Here is a 17,850-nt window from a genome sequence, read left to right on the forward strand (position 1 = left end):
AATTTTTCACAGAAAAAATGACCGCTTCATATATAAAGAAATAAAACAAAAAACAAGTGCTGAACTTCTGCAAAGAACGTATGACACATCAAGCTGGAGCTCCCTCTCTCTGCAAGGTTTCTAAGCTTTAAGCATGACAAGAACTCACAGAATTCACAGAAAATATGGGCAAAAAAGACAGTGATGTCTTGAAAATCACAGAAAGAAAAGGGACAGACTGGTATCTCATGCGTTGATAAGCAAGAAATACGATCGCACACAGAGGCAGACAGCAAGTCAGTAAGATACTGCATTGAGATCTCCTTTTCTTTCAATATTGTTCACTTACCCACATAACTATGAAAGACAACCAAAGCATTTACAGCATTAAAATTTGTTTAAAACATGACAGAGAAAAAATTCACTAGCATGTACAGCAACACAATCAGATAGAATACAATAGACCCAAAAGTCTGGAAAAAAATTGTACTAAGGTTTTGACAAGTCTACTGAAAAAATGCAGCAAACTTTATTGAATATTAATGCAAATATGGGGCAAACACTCACAGGTTTAAAAAAATACACATTTCTGTATTCATAATAAAGCCAATGGGATTATATGAATGCATCATGAGTTGGAGACAGATATATACATCTGCTGTACTGTGACCTAGAAGCTAGTTTATTTTTGAGCAAACTGGCTAAAAACATGCTCAGTGATGAATATATCCTCAACTACAAAAAACTTCTCACAGGGTTTGATGCCTTTCATCTTTTTCTCTGAGTATCTACCCTTCCCAAAACTTCCTATTCCCCCAAAATATCTCATCCCCATATAAAAGGGTTAGAAATAAACCTCCAATATTTAAGAGCTAATTCGCCTTCCAACAAACACATAATGAAACACGCATGCCTCTTGCAAATGAACCTCATGACACTGTATGTCAGTGGAATATTTTCCATCAAATCTGAAGCAACTTTTGTAGGGAGAGGCATCACATAGCCTAGTTGAAACAACTGGAAAAAGCACACGAGCTTGCAAGTTCAAAATCCTTTCAGCAGGCCTGCCAAAACAATCAGTGAAACGGATGATACTTAGTTTGCCGTAATTAGGCTTCAGAGGTAACAATTAAGTGATCAGAACATTCACACCCACGCTGACCAAAAAAGCATGCATTATATGAATTAATTTTTTCTGAACCTGCCTGTCAGCAAATCATTACCGAGCAGGCATGTGAACACTGCATTTTGGCATGGATTAATACTAAGCACAGTTATCCAAGATATTTGTCAATTATTTGGAAGTAAACGTGAAGTCACCATCAGTATAGTTTTAGATTACATAAATTTGATCAAAATGGTTTACAGTGAAGAGGAAAGTACAAGAAGAAGTAGGAACATGGACTGGCTGGTAGTCTGGGACCAATCAAATCAAAAGCATTTTTTAAAATTTACACAGCTAAGGGCCTTATGCCATATCTGCACCTATGAGGGACTGTGTGCAAGGAACCTTTGATGTAAGAGCTTGCAGTTATGGTGGAGAAGCGATCTGAAACGAGCTATCAGAGCAATAGGAACTAAGATAATCTGTGAATCTGTAAACAGAACAGTAATAGAAGAAATGTGATTTTATAATTCATTAGAACACTATATACAAACCCAGGTTCCAATACTTACAGCTACACTGGAAAACTAGAGTACAGAAAATCCACAGAAATTAAGGGCTAAGGAAATGCTTTATATAAAGAAAACCTGCAGATAAATAAAACTTTTTTTAGCACAGAAAAATGCTAAAAATGAACAACTGAAAGCTAAAGCTAGAGAAATCCATACTGAAATTAAGATATAACTATATAACAGTAAAATTAATTGTCTGAACAAACACCATGAAGAACGGAAGGCATCTCAACGTTTTCTGATCAATATTGTATCTTGCATAACAAGATGCTAAAAGCTAAAGTGCATCACTGGTACGAGTCAAACAAGACAAGTCATGAGAATCAGTATTTTTCACTGATTTTTGCCTGTAACGGTCTGAAATAAACACATTATACTAAATGATCTAGTGATGTCTTCTATCCCTAAGTTTCATGAAACAATATAAAAAGCTACCCAAGCAACATGCTATATTCCAAGCTGTCTGGAAAGGGAGAACCACCAAGCCTAACCAAACTTAATCAAATGTATTAAAGGTTTCACTACCACTCTGGATTTTTCACAGCAGGCACTTAGGTAAGACATGTCTTACTATAAAGCCCTATACAGAGATAAATACCACTAGAGATACCATCAGAAAGCCCCAATACAGAAAGAAGGCTAGTAATGCAGCCATACAGCTAGTAACTTTGTATTTCAGTTAAAGCTTGAATCATGGGGGTGAGGAAAAAACCCAAAACCCCAAGTACTATTCATCATGGTTTATAACTAGAAACAAAACAATTTCTTGCCATGGATTTTTCCAGATGCCTTGTACATCAGGGCAAGAATTCTGGATTTACAATGCAAATATGTTTGGTAACTGGGGTGCCAGTGAAGAGTTCACCTGCAGTATCTAGCAGGCGCTATTTCTTTAAAAAGACATATTTTTAAAAATAAAGTCTTCATATTGAAGGTCAGGGAAAACAAACATGAGACAAACAGAAAGTAAGAGAACTACCAAGACTAAGTATAAAGAAAGAAAAATAGATGTATTTTCCCCCACAAAATGGACGTGGTTGAAAGAAGTACTCCATGCAAGAAAAGGACCAGTAGAGCTGCTAGAATTTGTCTTGATAACTACTCAAACCTTGCAATTTAAGTTTAAAAACTGTCAGAGTCATCTATCCTGACAATGTATGCCTAAGTCTTCTCAGTTCAGTTATTATTCAGTTATATTTCACATTCCATGACTATGAAGAACAGGGCTATCTATTGTTACAGAATCATTCCCTGATGCAGGGATTATCCGCGTGTGTGACACTACAGGAGAGGGAGAAGTTAACAGAAAGTTTATTAATTAAAGCACTTTCATTTTAAAATAAATTTTGTGTTCTGGTATCTAAATGTGAAAAGGGCATCAGAAAATGTAAGGCAAACCATTTCTATTTTTGTACATAAACACCCAGTTATCTGTAATTCCATACAAAACCACATTTCCTAGAAACATAAGGTCTGTATTGTAAGTTGGTATATTTTTGTAAGGTAAAGTTGTAAAGTTGCTATATTTTACTAAGGTAGTAATGACAGTTTTGCATGGATTGAGCAGTGATAAGAAACACTGCAAAAGTGCCGGAAAAATAAATCAAAATTGTGCATAATATTGACTTACCAAGAAATTACTTTTTCACACTCCTTACCAAATATAGCACTTGAATGACATCTCAATACTGTCCTCTCTCTCCTACTTCGCAAATTATATTTTCCTCAGCCAGTACCCTTCTCTGGTTTTAGTTCAAACCGCCTACAGAATACTGCACAATTTCAGAAGGAAAGCAGACAGACGTGGGGGTAAACTAGCAATTAGGTCATGAAAAAACAAGCACTGTAAAACAGCTATTGTTAATCGGCATGAGATACATTTACTCAATTAGGTAGATGGAACTGTTATTATGAACTCACATTCCATGGATGGTCTCTAAAATTAAGGAGAATGGGGGCAAACAAAATGCACATTTGGCGATTTGCAACCTTTCTATGCTAATTGTGAAGTGACAATGCAGAACAATATAATGAAATAAGCAAATTTAACAGATGCTGTGCATACAAGCTTGAGGAAAAAATTACATAATTTTTTTTTTGCCTACAGCAACATAGATGCATCTCTTGTTCTTCTCTTGGGAGTCTTATGTCTTTTAAAAGAAGTTAACTGACAGCTCATTCTGCTGCCCAGCGATAGCACTGCTATGGCTGACCAAATTAATTCCGTGCCAAATTTCAAACTCTGCTAATTACAGGTGGTGACTCTCAATCCTTCCTCTTGCTCCCTGCCAGCAAGTCTACCGAGGGAGGGCAGGATGCCAACCAGTGAGACTGGTGAGGACTGGACCCTGAGCACGCGAGTGACACTGGGTCACCTGGCAGACATGGGGGTCACACGCCATGTCACACCCAGCAGCATGACAGGTGACAGGGTAGTGCTTCTGTCAGAGGTCAGGGGTGACCTGGAGAGGGAAGTGTGCCAAACCCACACCTCTCACGTGTGGGCACTGCTACTGGAGGTAACACACACACACACACAAAAAGTGACTCTCACGTGACACCTGGCAGAGGAGAAATACTGAAAAGTTCACACGTGGTCTTTCAGTGAAACACAGGAACATGCACACTACAATTTTAATGACTTTATACTTTCACTTGCACTTCTGTTTTCAAAAACCAGTCCATTTAAAACAGTAGTTCACAGATTTCAATGAAGAATGTATGCCAGCTATTTTGAACAATGGCAACACGTTACTATCTGACAATTTAACAAGTTTCTAATAACCCGAGTCAAGACCCTTTTCAAGGGCCCATTTTGTGGTAGGTATCTCAAACATAATGGCAGGCTTCCCTAACAAGCATTAAATGCCCTATTTTGCTAGATTTGGCCTGGGTCCATGATGCTCGCTGACGTGCTGAATGTTATCCATTTTCTCAAAATAGATTCAGCTACAGATAAGTTAGGAATTATCGCTGAAACTGGATATCTTTGCTGATTTTACAAAATTAAGCTATTTTATAAATATAAATAATGCAGTTGTATTTTTTAAGTGCCTAAAGGCTTATGCATACTCAAAGCTAGTAAATTATTACAGGGCACTCAATGCACTTGTCAGAATAAAGGAACTTAAAAGCATGCACTTAAGTACAGTAAATAAAGCAAGCACGCACATACAAACAGAGACAAAAAAAACTTTTAAAATTGTCTTCAGAAGAGGGTAAGTTTAATCATTGGCAAACGCAAATAACTGAAAGAAGAAAAGGAAAAGTCACCTATAATTATTCTGAATACTTTATTAAGGGAAATGCTAATTGCCTTCTCTGGTCTTTTATAAGAGTGTAAAGACTTTAAGGCATTTATTTCAACAATAGCACGAATCCATCGCTGAAGTCTGCATCCATGTTTTTGGAAATTCAAATTATGTTCAATTTCTATCATAAAAATCAACTGAATATGCACAAAAGAATTATTAAATATATTATTTTAAAAAACATTTATAGACAGAATACAAGAATGCTCAAAACGCAAGAGGTCACTTCTGAAAATGTGTACTTTGAGATCTATACATTTGAGATTTCCCTCTCTTGTAAAGCAACATTTCTAGCAAACTATGCTTTTGTTGCTACTATATAGCTACCACCTGAGTTTTATGCTTCTATAGAAACAAACCAGCATCCTACTGCAAAATCAGTCAGAAAATTAAAAGCTTATTTAAATTTAACAGCAGTACAAAAATACATAAAGCACATATTTTAGAAGATTATGAAAATGTTTGTTCACATACATCCTGTGTAGTAGGTATATCATATTACATCTTTGTTTATTAAGACAGTGGTAAAAACTCACTCTGAAGTGTTTCAAGTTCAGCCTTAGCCAGGGCATCTTCTTTCGCCTTCATTTTTGTTTCTTTATATTCTATATATAATTGTCTGGCATCCTTTAAGAAAATGTTGCAATGGCATTAGCATCCTTATACAAACAAGTTATTGCAATGGCTCTGTTTTAAGTTCTCAATTAACCTTGCAAAAAAATTTAAGATATATTCGTTTGCTTGAGTTACAGTAATTTTCAGTATAGAAAGTATTTGTTTAGAATGTAGAATTTTTGTGTAATAAATGTTCAAATGTAATAGCATTGATATTATAGGCTATGATGCTCATCGACAACCTGAAAAGCAAAATAGTTAGAAAAACATTTCTGATCACTCCCTACAGCTTTGTAAGAGGCCATGTACCCACTTTGCTCATATCATCAATCTGGAAGTTCAAGAAAGAGAAGTTTTTAACTAGTGTGTACAGGGACAAACAGAGGCAACTGCTAGGCAGCAGTCCTCTTAGGGTGAACTCACTATGGTAACACTAACTGCATGTTCCAAAACCCAACTTGTGTCGTGTGTCCCGTCCCCATCCCCTTTTTTTTTAAACCAACTTCTACATTGCTATTAAAGTGTTGAAAATATATATTAAGTTTTTTCTCCAAGGATTAGATTAGATTCTAATCTGAAATTTATTTGGCAAATTTAAACGTAAAACTAGAAGTCCTGTCACAAATCTCACAGTAAGTTACACATTTCCAAAATCTGATGAATTAGTAATTATAGATTTGCGTTGAAAGCTTTCCAATATGAACAACCAGATTGCTGAAATAAGAGGTATGGAGAGTTTTCTTACTCTCACAGTTTAAAAGATTTCTATACTCACTTAAAAACAATGAATCTATAATAGAAATGCTGAAATAAACAAATTATTATTTATAATTTCCAAGCATGCAGAACATCTATTGTATTAAATAAAAATTATAGTATTAGATAAACCTAATTTTAGTTCTTTATAGATAAAAATAATTTTATTCTTGTTATTAATGGTCCCACTTTTTACATATAAAGGGTGATTTAAATTTTAATGTAGAATGTATTGTAAAACATCAGTAAATATTTTTATAATTTCAACTATAATCCCATAAATTTGAACAAAACCTGGTCTCATTAAAAATGAAATAAGACATCTTAATAAATTTTGAAAATAAAACCTGAGTTAAGCAGTCATTATTGCTGCCTCTAATGGTAGAAGTCATCCAAAAACATTGCTTCCTGCAAAGATACTACGACACAACTGTTGTTCTTTGCGTTATACTGGCATCTACCCCTTCAAAGATACTTGAGGGAGGTGGGACAACACAGCACACAATCATGATCCAGCTCTGAGCAGAACTTTGTAATGTTTTGGAGACGTCTCACCTTTACAAGTCTGAAAGCATCCCACATGCTTACAGTTTTGTTTGGGGGGATGGGAAAGAGGGGGGTTTTGGTGGTTTTAGTAGAATTGGGGCTAAAAAACCTGTGTAGGTACAGGAGGACTACCATTAACAGCAGATATGAAAGCTTTGAGGAAACATACTCAGTTTCTATGTTATTACATTGAATGACAAAATTAGGATCAGCATTGGTTCTCTTTTCGGTTTACCTGAAATATGAATTCCCTACCACATATGGAAACTTTCCTTGTACTCTCCAGATTTGGACTATATGCATCATTAAGAAACAGAAACAGTCATAAATGTAATGGTTAACTTCAGCTATAAGTTTGAGACGTTTGGGTTGCGTTGCATACACAGGACTCAGATATACTGATACCCAAAAAAATGCTTTTGTTTAAGGCTATGATTTCAAAATGGCTACATTTAACCGGCATTTAAATTTAACCCATTTGACACTGAAAGCCAATATTTGATGCTAAATTCTGGTGTAAAATCCATTATTGCTTGTGGGATCTCCAGACAGCAGGCACTAGGGGGTAACTGTCAATCTCTCCAGCATGTCAATCACGGAACAATTGGAAATGTGGCTCAGATGAAAATGAGACACAATAGCTGAACAACAAAGAAAACTAGTCAGAAGCACGTAAATGAAATTTAGTAGTATTGTTGCTTTATAGATATAAAATGGATTATCACTGCAAAAGGAGTAATATCAAGGTAACAAAGGCAACATTAGACTTTTATCTTATTAATCACAGTTTGTTATGGCTGATACCATAATCACAAAAAAAAGGGGAGACTGCACATTTTGAAGCACACATAAAAATGTATACATATAAAGTAAAGAAAAAAACAAAAAAATTTGATCAAAATGAATTTTGAAGATTTGAAAATCAAATCCTTCCCACAAAAGCGTAAGAAATGGCTCTACAGGTTGTAAAGAGAAATTAAAAGACATACCTGAGTAAAGATTTTAGCCACAGACACAAACTATATGGGTATTAGACCTTATAAGTCAAAATGAAAGAAACACTGGAAAAGAGTTTAAAATAGGAAGTTCTTTGAAGAAAACTTCTGCCTTAACATAAATAAGCACATTTCAATTTACCCCTCATTAGTTTTCAACAGTATCAGTCTAAACAAGAATATTCATTTTCAAGCATATCCAGTTTTGGTAGTAAGAGTATTTCAAAATAGATTTATGTTCAGATTTTTTACTTTCCTGAAGTGATACATTTAAGCAGTCATTTTGCCTCAATACAAACATTTTAGGGCCCTAAAAACACTGGCAATATAGATACCGCCTCTTCCAATCTAATGCTCCTTCCCCAAGATTCAGCAATGATTTTTCTTCTAGAGGACCTTTTTCCAAACAGCTCAAAATATGTGCAACATCAAAATTTTATACCTGAGGTATACTTCACCTTCAATAGGTAATAAACATAAGAAAAGCAACATTTTTGTCCTTCTGCGGGTGGAAAGGGACAGAGGAAAGAGACACACAAATACAAAGCTTGGAACTGTTCTAACTAAAAGCTCCAGCTTACCTAATCAGAAATATTTTGTTCTCATTTGCAGGAGTTTGAGAAGTTTTCAAAAAAGAACATCAGCGCAAATACATTACTTTTTTCTTCACCATCAAAGCAGTATTACGCATGTAGTTAAGTAAAAAGAATAATGAAGAATAATGTATGCTGGTTTATTATACTATGATTTCAAATGTACACGTTCCAAAAAGGAACAGAATGAAAAAAGAGTGTATTAGAAACACAAAATTCTGCTATTAATATCTCTAAATTATATTTCAACTGCCACGTATAGGAAATTCCTGTGATTACCCTCATATTTAACCAAAAATTTCAAAAAGTGTTGCGGAAGAAAAATAAAATTTATGGACAAACACTTCATTAATATATTTTCAGTATTTTACCCAAAATTAAGAACCAGGAATATTGAAAAATTCTTGTATGTCAGTTCCTCTTTGTATCAGTATCATCTCTTGTCAAAAAATTTGAGATAGCCAAGACAAAGCTGCACTTGAGTTACGCAGAAATACAGAAATTCTTGATACTGGACTTCTAAGGGGTTTTTTGTTTGTTTGGGGGTTTTGGTTGGGTTTTTTTGTGGAATTTTCAGGTGTTTTGTTTTGTTTTGTTTGTTTGTTGTTTTTAAATCAACAGATACAGTATTTATTCAAACTGTACTAATTTTGAAACTAAAAACTTCAGTTCTGAGTAAGACTCAGCCACTCCGGCCTCTCCTTGACTTCTGGGGAAGGTGATGAGGTTTTATTGGTTTGTTTGCTTTGTGGGTTTTTTTTTTCCCCTCCAGTTAATCTTCCTGGCTTTTTGGTCTACCTTAGAAAGACTGGAGATTAGGAGAAATAAGGTAAACATTGGAAACAACTTGCTGTATTGGCCATATGTGAATCTTCATTACATATTTTGTGACAGAATCAGCTTCATATTTTACTTCTCTGGGTGAGGGACTCTTACAAACAAAATGCATCCCCTCAGAATTTACAGTTAACAGGAAACTTTCCCACAAGCATACTTAAAACCAGTATCTTGAAATAATTTTCTTTGCATTAATTCTTATTACATCAATCTATAGACTTAAAAAGAAATATTTGTATGAAGTTCTTTAACTAATTTTTTGTCTTTTTGAGTACAGTGTTCTTGTACAATTTGTACAAAAAACAGAGAGAGAAAAAGGAGTTAAATTAAAATTACCGCAACATCTGCCCTTCAATTTACTATTTCTACACAATAAAAATGCCAGCCATTATACCACAGCAAAAACACTCTTTTGATGGGTTTATAAACTAGTAATATCAATGTGTTACGGTAAGAAATAATGTTAAAAAAAAATTTAAACATTATGATTTATATTTCTCTCTGGCATTTTTACATGTTTACTCAAAGGCAAACTAGTAAATAAATAGGAATTGCATTACTTCCTCCTTTATAATCAGAAAATCATGCTTTGTCCTTGGAATAATACCAGGTGTGGCTGGGCTCTTCAGACGTGTACAGCCTGTGGGCAGTTGAAGCATGGCTCCCAAGCCTCGGATGCACCAGGTGACCAGCAGCAGGCTGTGCTAATGCAGTATCTGCTGGGTATTCCACATCCACACTGGTGAAACAAAGGCAGCCAGAAGGGGGAACTGAGGCCAATGCTGCAAGGCCTCCCTGGGACCCATTCACACCCCGTGAAGCCTCATACCACAACAGAACAGTACCATTGAGAGCCAGTATCGCCTCATACACGCGAGCTACTCTTGAAGCTACACTTCTCTAACGCGTGTGCTGGGATATGCAGACATACAGTAAGTGATTTGTAGGAGCAGAACAAAATTGGCTGCCACAGAACAACAGGCAATTAAAGGCAAATTTCATTAGTGTCTTACATTTACTTAAAACTTTTACTATTCAGGAAAGCACATTTTGTCTCCAGAGCCTCAGACAGTACCCTGTTAGACACAAATTATTTTTGCTCACTTGCATACAACCAGAATACTTGTTTTACCATCCACTCTCCTCTGACCTGCTTCTAAGCTTCTAATTGACCTCAGGGTCAAGAGCTTCATCCCTACTTTGGTTCTCCCAACAGCTGCGAAATAGCAGGAAAGAGAGCAAATGGGCAGTCACTCGTGCCACACATCCTGCAATTGCTTGCTCCCCACAACTTATATCAACATTGGTGTTGTACAGTAAGTTGGGACATGTCAAAACCCTGTAAAGCTGGGAATTAAGGAGATATTTAACCTTACTGACTTGAATAAATCCCTTCAAAAAAGTCTCTTTAAGGCATACGTTATTAAATGCAATAAATTTTATTTTAATCTCACACGATGATTTTATATAAAGTCGTATGTGAAGACAAAAACAACCCACACAAATGTTTGCTGACCTAATCAAATCTTGCTTAAAAGCTAACTTTGCCAAAGGAGATGCCCTGCTGGCAAAGCCTCTTGAGTTTAATGACACATTGCCAATCCGTTTAAGGCCAAAGCTGAACGATCTCTAAACAGGTGTTGAAATGTAATCGTGGATTAAAAGAAAACCTGAGGAAAAAATGCCAAGAAATTAAACACCTGTGGGTCACTAGTTTGAATCTATTCCAGGCTACTAAATCAGCTACAGTAATTACCATCTGGTAGTCTACATAAAAATAAATTACTGGCCTTTTTGTTTTAATTCACTTCATGCTACACAAAGGTCTTTATAAACAAAAGTTTCAATTGTAATTGAAAGCTTTGTTGATAATCTCACTAGGTTATACCCAGTGCAACTATGTATTGAGCTTGAACTGCCTTCCCGTTACTGGTGAGCCACCAGAAGTTCTTCCAACTGTTCACTGCTAGGGTGTATGCGCTACACCTACACTATTATAGATAGAAGATAACAGGAAACTTTATTTTCTTAACAAGAATCCATTTCTGTCTGAAACAAACAAAAATGTTTTCTGCTTCATTACACTCAGGACAACAGCAGGCTCATAATTTAACTAATAAAAAACATTTCCTAGTGCTGACTAGCATTAATGAAGTTGATGTAAAAATAAAGACGTTCATTGCTAAGCTTCACCACATCAAGGTGGAAGAAAATTAGTTGACAGAAACACTAGCACTCCTATCTTCAGTTTTCTGAAGGAAATATTTTGTGAAGAATAATTAACAACATTTTTAAGAAAGATGACTTTTCTTAAGTTGTATGTCTGCACATCCAAAGAAAAAACTCTAGCCAGCTGTTCTGGGAATAAACTGCAATTTACATATGACTGTTCTCCCACAAAAGAAAAGTATACTTAACATAACTGTCTATTCTGTATTACATTCACCATTTGAACTGAAATTCTTGCACACTATATTTAGCTGGTTTATTTCTTTGTAAGAACAATTTTCAGTTCCAATAAGCATTTTAATTGAGTTTTGTTTGGTCCCATCCCCCCCTCCTTCTCCTTTTCTTTATTTTTTTAAACATATAGCCTTCTTCCAGGTCATCCTCATGAAAGAGTAAACTATAAGTGACCTTAGAAACAATTTGCATTCTTTTTCTATCTTTTTCTTGAGCCTGCATTATAAGAATTAAACTTGGTAATAGTCAATGTAATTTACACTCCACTTAATGTTTCTTTCACACCACAGATATTTGATTTATGATACATTTTATGTATTCTTTTCCCTTTGCTTCTTCAAACAAGCTTAAGGACACTGTTTTCACCCCCAAATTTAACTAAACTAAATGTGTGGATATAAAAGCCTATGTAGTCTCTCTCAAAATACAATTGTCAACAGTTTAAAAAAAAACAATCACTTTTTAGTATCTCTCATCCTCCTCTCACCCATTTTTCTTCCAGTTTCTTGACATAAAATGCAGACCACGATAAAATGGCATAGGCCATCACAAGGGCATGCAAACAAAGCATTTTTCTTCAGTAAAGGCCCACCTTAATTATTTTAAGTGCCTCCTTCTGAAATCTGACATTTTGAAGGAGGAGGGGAAGTAGGAGAAAGACACTCAATTGGATAAATGAGAGCCAGGCATGGGCAGAAGCTCAGCAACCTGAGTTGTGAGACAGAGCTGTTGTAAGTGAATATTCACACTAACTAATGGGGGGAGATGGATGCTAGGTAAAAGGAATCAATACAAGAAGTGGCAAAAAGTTTAAATTGACCTCTCCTTGTGGTTTTTGTTTTGTTGCGTTTTTTTTTTTTTATGTTGGTTTGCTTTTATGGGGGATTTTTTGTTTTTAATAAAGTTTCCTTTGAGGAAGAACTCGTGTACACAGGCAGGTGGTTTTGTTTCCTTAATTTGAGGAAGCAGTTCAGGTATTTCACTGACAGAGCTTTGAAAAACTCAGTGGCAGAAGCAACATTTAATTATAAGTATTGCTAACTCTTACCCTTTTCTGTCCCAAACAGGGTTCATTTAAATATGGATGCATTTTTAGAAGTTAATCTACAATTGCATTAGTTGCAGATGAATGACAGCTAGCTTTGAAAATAACTTGTTGGCTCTTAAATGGCTAAAGAAATGATTTAGATTAACTCAATAAACAACTAAAATCTGTAGTAGCCATCCTTATGTCAACCACTGTAACACCTTGTTAAATAATTTGCACGCGTGACTAGCACATGTAACACTACTCAATATCTGTAGGAGTCCTGTCTTCCAGATAGCTGCCCTAGTGATTCTACTTATACTAAAAGCCTGAAATACTCTGAAATCACAAGCCTATGTTAGTGTAGAATATAGAAAAGCACTTATATTCAAAACAGGATCTCTGTACCAAGATATAATCATGTAGGTATAGCTACTTTTTTGCTGTATGTTGGTAATTGCAACTAAGGCAGAACTTGCTAAAACCTTAAATACAACTCAAAAAGAGCCCAGAGGTCTCTCTGTCCAGTTAGCTACAACATAAAAGGTATCTTTTGCACTGTCATTTCAGAAAACATCTCCAACATGAGGTCACTGCTGCTCTTAAGCTCTTCAGAAGAGGTAATACTTCTTTAAGTACTGTTAACTAATAAGCTACAGTAATTCATTTCAGGTACCTGAAGTCCTGAATATTCTTAATTTTGAAGATTACTTATATTTTATTGCATTTTAACTGACACAATCGGCAGGTCATCTTAAACAACAACAAAACAAACCCTGGAGGTAAGCCGTAGTGTAATTTACATATGGGGCAATTTACCCTAGAACCCCATCTCTTCGCTTCCTCCTTGCTCCAAAGCCTTCCAGCTCTGAATTCCTCTACATCCTGCTTCCCCTGCCACCAAATCCCTGCTTTCTGGTCTCCAATTTTCCACAAGTTATTGGATAGCTTTTCCCCACTACCACTATTTTAATGGATTTAAAATTCACAGCAAGAGGCATTGGCCAGGTGTCTACAAAGCATGAAACATCATTTTCATTGTATTCATCTTTTCTGCCTATTCTGGCAGACATAGGAGCTGCTTTTTGAACAGAAAATCTGAAACCCGTTATACTGACTTAACAGACTACCTTAAAGTCATAAAAATGAGAAAATGACAGCTTAGAGAGAATTTTAAACAAGAAGTCCTAATTTAAAATTCTTCATGAATCTTACTATATTCTATAATATTTTAAATATTTTGCAATTAAGGCAAAAGGGAAAGAACTATAATTATGAAGAAAGTTTCAAAATGCAGCAACAGCAATTGCCGAACTTAATTCTTTTCCATCTGACTCACCGCAATGAGGGATGAATACCAAAGCTTAATTTGGACACAACAGTTGATTTTAAAGCAAAAATGATGATGCTTGATTAAAACTTGCAAAAAGAAAGGTTTCTTTAATAAAATAGCCACACAGTTCTGATGAAACTTTTAAAAAAGGAAGAGATATTAACTTTTGCATCTATTCGTAGGAAAGGTTAAAGGCTATAAAAATGGATGCTGAAAGACCAGACTTTATTGCATTTATAACTTCTACAAGCCTTTTGCTAACAGATTAGGAATTATGAATTACATGCTTTTTCCAGCTTGAACACAGAAATTGAACACTGATGCCATTTATACTATTTATACTTCAGAATTAATACTCAATATTTCTGTAAACCAAAGTAAAATCCACCTTGCATTCCCTGATCCATATTCATTAGCAGTGACAAGGGTATTAAAAACAAATGGGTGTATTCAAAGGAAATGAAAAGAAAGAGCATGTGATATTAAAAAAGTTTATTCTGATAACTGATCTGACAATACTTACACTGGATGAGTATCAGCTAAATTTTACAGTTCATAGTGTTAGGTTAAAAAAAACACAATTGTGGGCAAGTCTGCCATATTTATGTTTATAAATTACAACCATACCTTTGTTACTTTACCTTAGTAATTTCAGGTATCAATTTATATCATTATGCAGTGACTCAAAAAAACCAACCTCACTCAGTCAGAAAAAGTAATTTCACTGTTCCCCCAAATTTAAATGACATATTAATATTTGCTTTGAAAACACAGCATTTGTTTATTTGAAATAAAAATACTTTTGTTAACAGATCACCTAAAAGACATTGCTATTCCTAATTAGATGTATATATATCATCCCTCTCCCATCATTTATTCTTATAGTTTTGCCTAGCAGGAACCGCTGCTGAATTCCCTAGCACGTTAAGATTAATATCCATTTAAAATATATTCATGTTGATGAATTTACAATATTAAATTTGCCTCCAAAGAGTAATTTTTATATATCTCTATATATATCTGTGTGTGTGTGTGTGTGTGTGTATTGTATGCACTTGAGCCAGAAAATTCTTAAGAACAAGTGCTACACATCTGATTATGCATAATAACACCATCAAGAAAAATAAAGTAATATAAATTAAAATCATTACTATTACCTGGAATAGCTGAGGTAAAGCTTTCACAGTGAGACAGAACCATATTCCTAGTTTGCATGGAAGTAAGTCATGCCATTGTGGTTTGTCCAGTACTCTGCAGTCAAATAAAATTGAAAGTTTTTCATTACTGCCACACAAAGTCAGAACTTTCCCATTATTCTTAAAGATGATTAGCACTTGTCAACTCCTATAAAAATGTGTAACTACACAATATTAAAGATACATTTTGAATATTTAATTCAAAATACATAACAGCTAACTTCTAATCATCACTGTATTTTCATCTCTTCAAAAGGGCTTTCCTTCCAAGAAAACAAATTCGTAAGCCACATAATCACTTCAGTTTAAAAAAAAAAACAGAACTGAAAAAACCTCAAGCCTCAACCAAGTGTTCACAAGTGCTGACAACCAGATATGAAGACTGTAGCATAAACAAAACAATACATAAAAATTAATGTCATTTGCAGTTCACTGGAGCATTACTCACTGATGTCATCAGGAAAGACGACAGGCAGAATGGTCTCTGATCTCCATCCTGCATTGATCCAGTTCATGCCCCTGCTGTGTGAACTATTTAAACCCTTTATTTCTTTTTATGAATCAATAGAAGAAATGGTGGTATCTTTCGGAGTGTCCTGAAAGTCACTATTTCCCTATGTGTTTCTTAACAAACAATGGTGTTAGAAGCCTTTACCAACACACTTGTTTTTAAGTTAATCAGATAAAAAGCATTAAATTAGACAAGCATTAAAAACCCCGTAAGAACTCCTTGCTTGGTATGGTAATAAACTAAAGCTTAAATAAATTGAAATTTGTTAATTGTAATCAAAGGCAAAAATCTTCAAAGATGGAAAAAGTTGTAAAATCTTCTAAAATCAACTTGTAGAAATAATACCCTTCTATAAGCCAGATACCATTAATTCAGCCTTTATCTTTCAATTGTTGTTGATCTCCACACATTTATTTACAAATCAAAACCTGAAAACACATCTACACTGGCACACTTTATATCAGCAATGGCTGTTACTACAAATACAGCTATTTTTCTCATAAAATATTTCAAAGATGCAAGGAGAAAATGATAGAACTAAACCAGTAGCTGATAAAATGTCTGAAAATGCGGAAAACGAGAGTTCCTTCCCACCTTTCATTTTTGTCTAGAGCAGCAAGTTTGGCTTCCTCTGTACTCCTGCTGCCTGTTTTTTTCTTCTTCTCCCTCTTTTTTCTGCTAAGCAGTTCATCCTTGATGTAGAAAGAACTACGGTTACAGGTTATCATTAACATGTAAACCACAAATGTTACTGGGACTCTTCTGTGAAGGGTAAACAGTGGAGTAGCATTTATGCAAATGTATCTAGGGGTCCTACATGATTAAGTAAAATGATCTATCTTAACAATAACTGTTGCCATGGTATCCAGTCTTTAAACACACATGAAGTCCAGTTCTGTCACTCATGTGTATCTCCATAGCAATCAAAGTTTTCTAAGAGGAGAAAGCATTCAACTTGCCTCCTTTCTCATTCATCAACTTCAATAATGCAGTGGAAAATAAAAAAAGTAAATAGATGCTAATGTATGAATATTTTTCAAGTTATGCTTAGGTTTATTTCTCATCTACTAAGTGCAATAGATTTTTATATGACAGAAAATAAAATAATCAAAAAATAATGTGGTTTATACTGCTTACCAATGCCTATCCTGTTAACAAAAACCCAAAACAAAAAAGCATTTATCTAAGAACAAAGGCAAAGCAAGTATGACTTAAATGAATAAAAACTGATTATTTTTAAACAACTTTTAGGAAAACCATAGACGCGACTACAGTAGCATATGATTCTGTGTCAATAGATGATAGAACAGTTTTTATTCCTCTTCTTCCTTGCAGTTAAAAACCAAAGAACCATCTCTTGCTATTTATTACCAATTCTAGAAAAACTAAGTAGTTTTTAGATTACTATTTCCGATATGTTGAATATCTCACTCTATAATTATCACCATTTTAAATATAATCCTTTTAGAATATGAAAAATCCAAATTCAAAACAGGGGAAGCGGTAGAGAACCCTATAATATGCAAACTTCTGCAGGAAATTCAATACTAATAATTGAAGCAAGTTTGATTTATTACCAATACTTACCAGCTGTTTTTCCAGGTAGATTGACCAAACCACAGCATAATGACCCACTGTGAGTATAATGAACAAGAGTAATGCCAGCTCAGCATTGCTCATTTTTCTCACCCGCCTGTAGTAGAATACAGGCTGTCGCCAATCTGGTAGTCCATTGATCAGAACATCATCATACCTACAGTAGCAAATACAACAGGCTTTCATGGAGAGCTAAAAATTAAATAAGCCAAACCATCCAATTATAAAACAAAACAAATGATAATCCACAGACTGTTTGTATAATACACACACAAAAGATAATTTAGTTTTGGTTTTGGTTTTTTTTTTAAATAGAGCAATGCCTTGTTTTGTCAGCTGCTAGGCTTGCATCTGGAAACAAACAGAATCCAGAACCAAACGCTGGGGAAATGTATCTAGTCTTCTGGGGGGGGTG

The 17,850-nt window shown here is 34.8% G+C and overlaps 1 protein-coding gene across 1 annotated transcript in view; it reads right to left on the bottom strand.

The window, feature by feature from the left end:
* DNAJC1 (DnaJ heat shock protein family (Hsp40) member C1) overlaps nt 1-17,850 on the bottom strand; it is a 123,794-nt gene that overhangs the window by 58,149 nt on the left and 47,795 nt on the right. The window contains exons 4-7 of the mRNA XM_076331677.1: nt 17,427-17,592; nt 16,434-16,531; nt 15,290-15,383; nt 5,504-5,594 (exon numbers count right to left, since the gene is read on the bottom strand). Of these exons, the coding sequence (XP_076187792.1) occupies nt 5,504-5,594; nt 15,290-15,383; nt 16,434-16,531; nt 17,427-17,592 (449 nt within the window). The remainder of the gene's footprint in view (nt 1-5,503; nt 5,595-15,289; nt 15,384-16,433; nt 16,532-17,426; nt 17,593-17,850) is intronic.

This window comes from Aptenodytes patagonicus, chromosome 2 (genome assembly GCF_965638725.1).
Source record: "Aptenodytes patagonicus chromosome 2, bAptPat1.pri.cur, whole genome shotgun sequence".
NCBI classification, from domain to species: domain Eukaryota; kingdom Metazoa; phylum Chordata; class Aves; order Sphenisciformes; family Spheniscidae; genus Aptenodytes; species Aptenodytes patagonicus.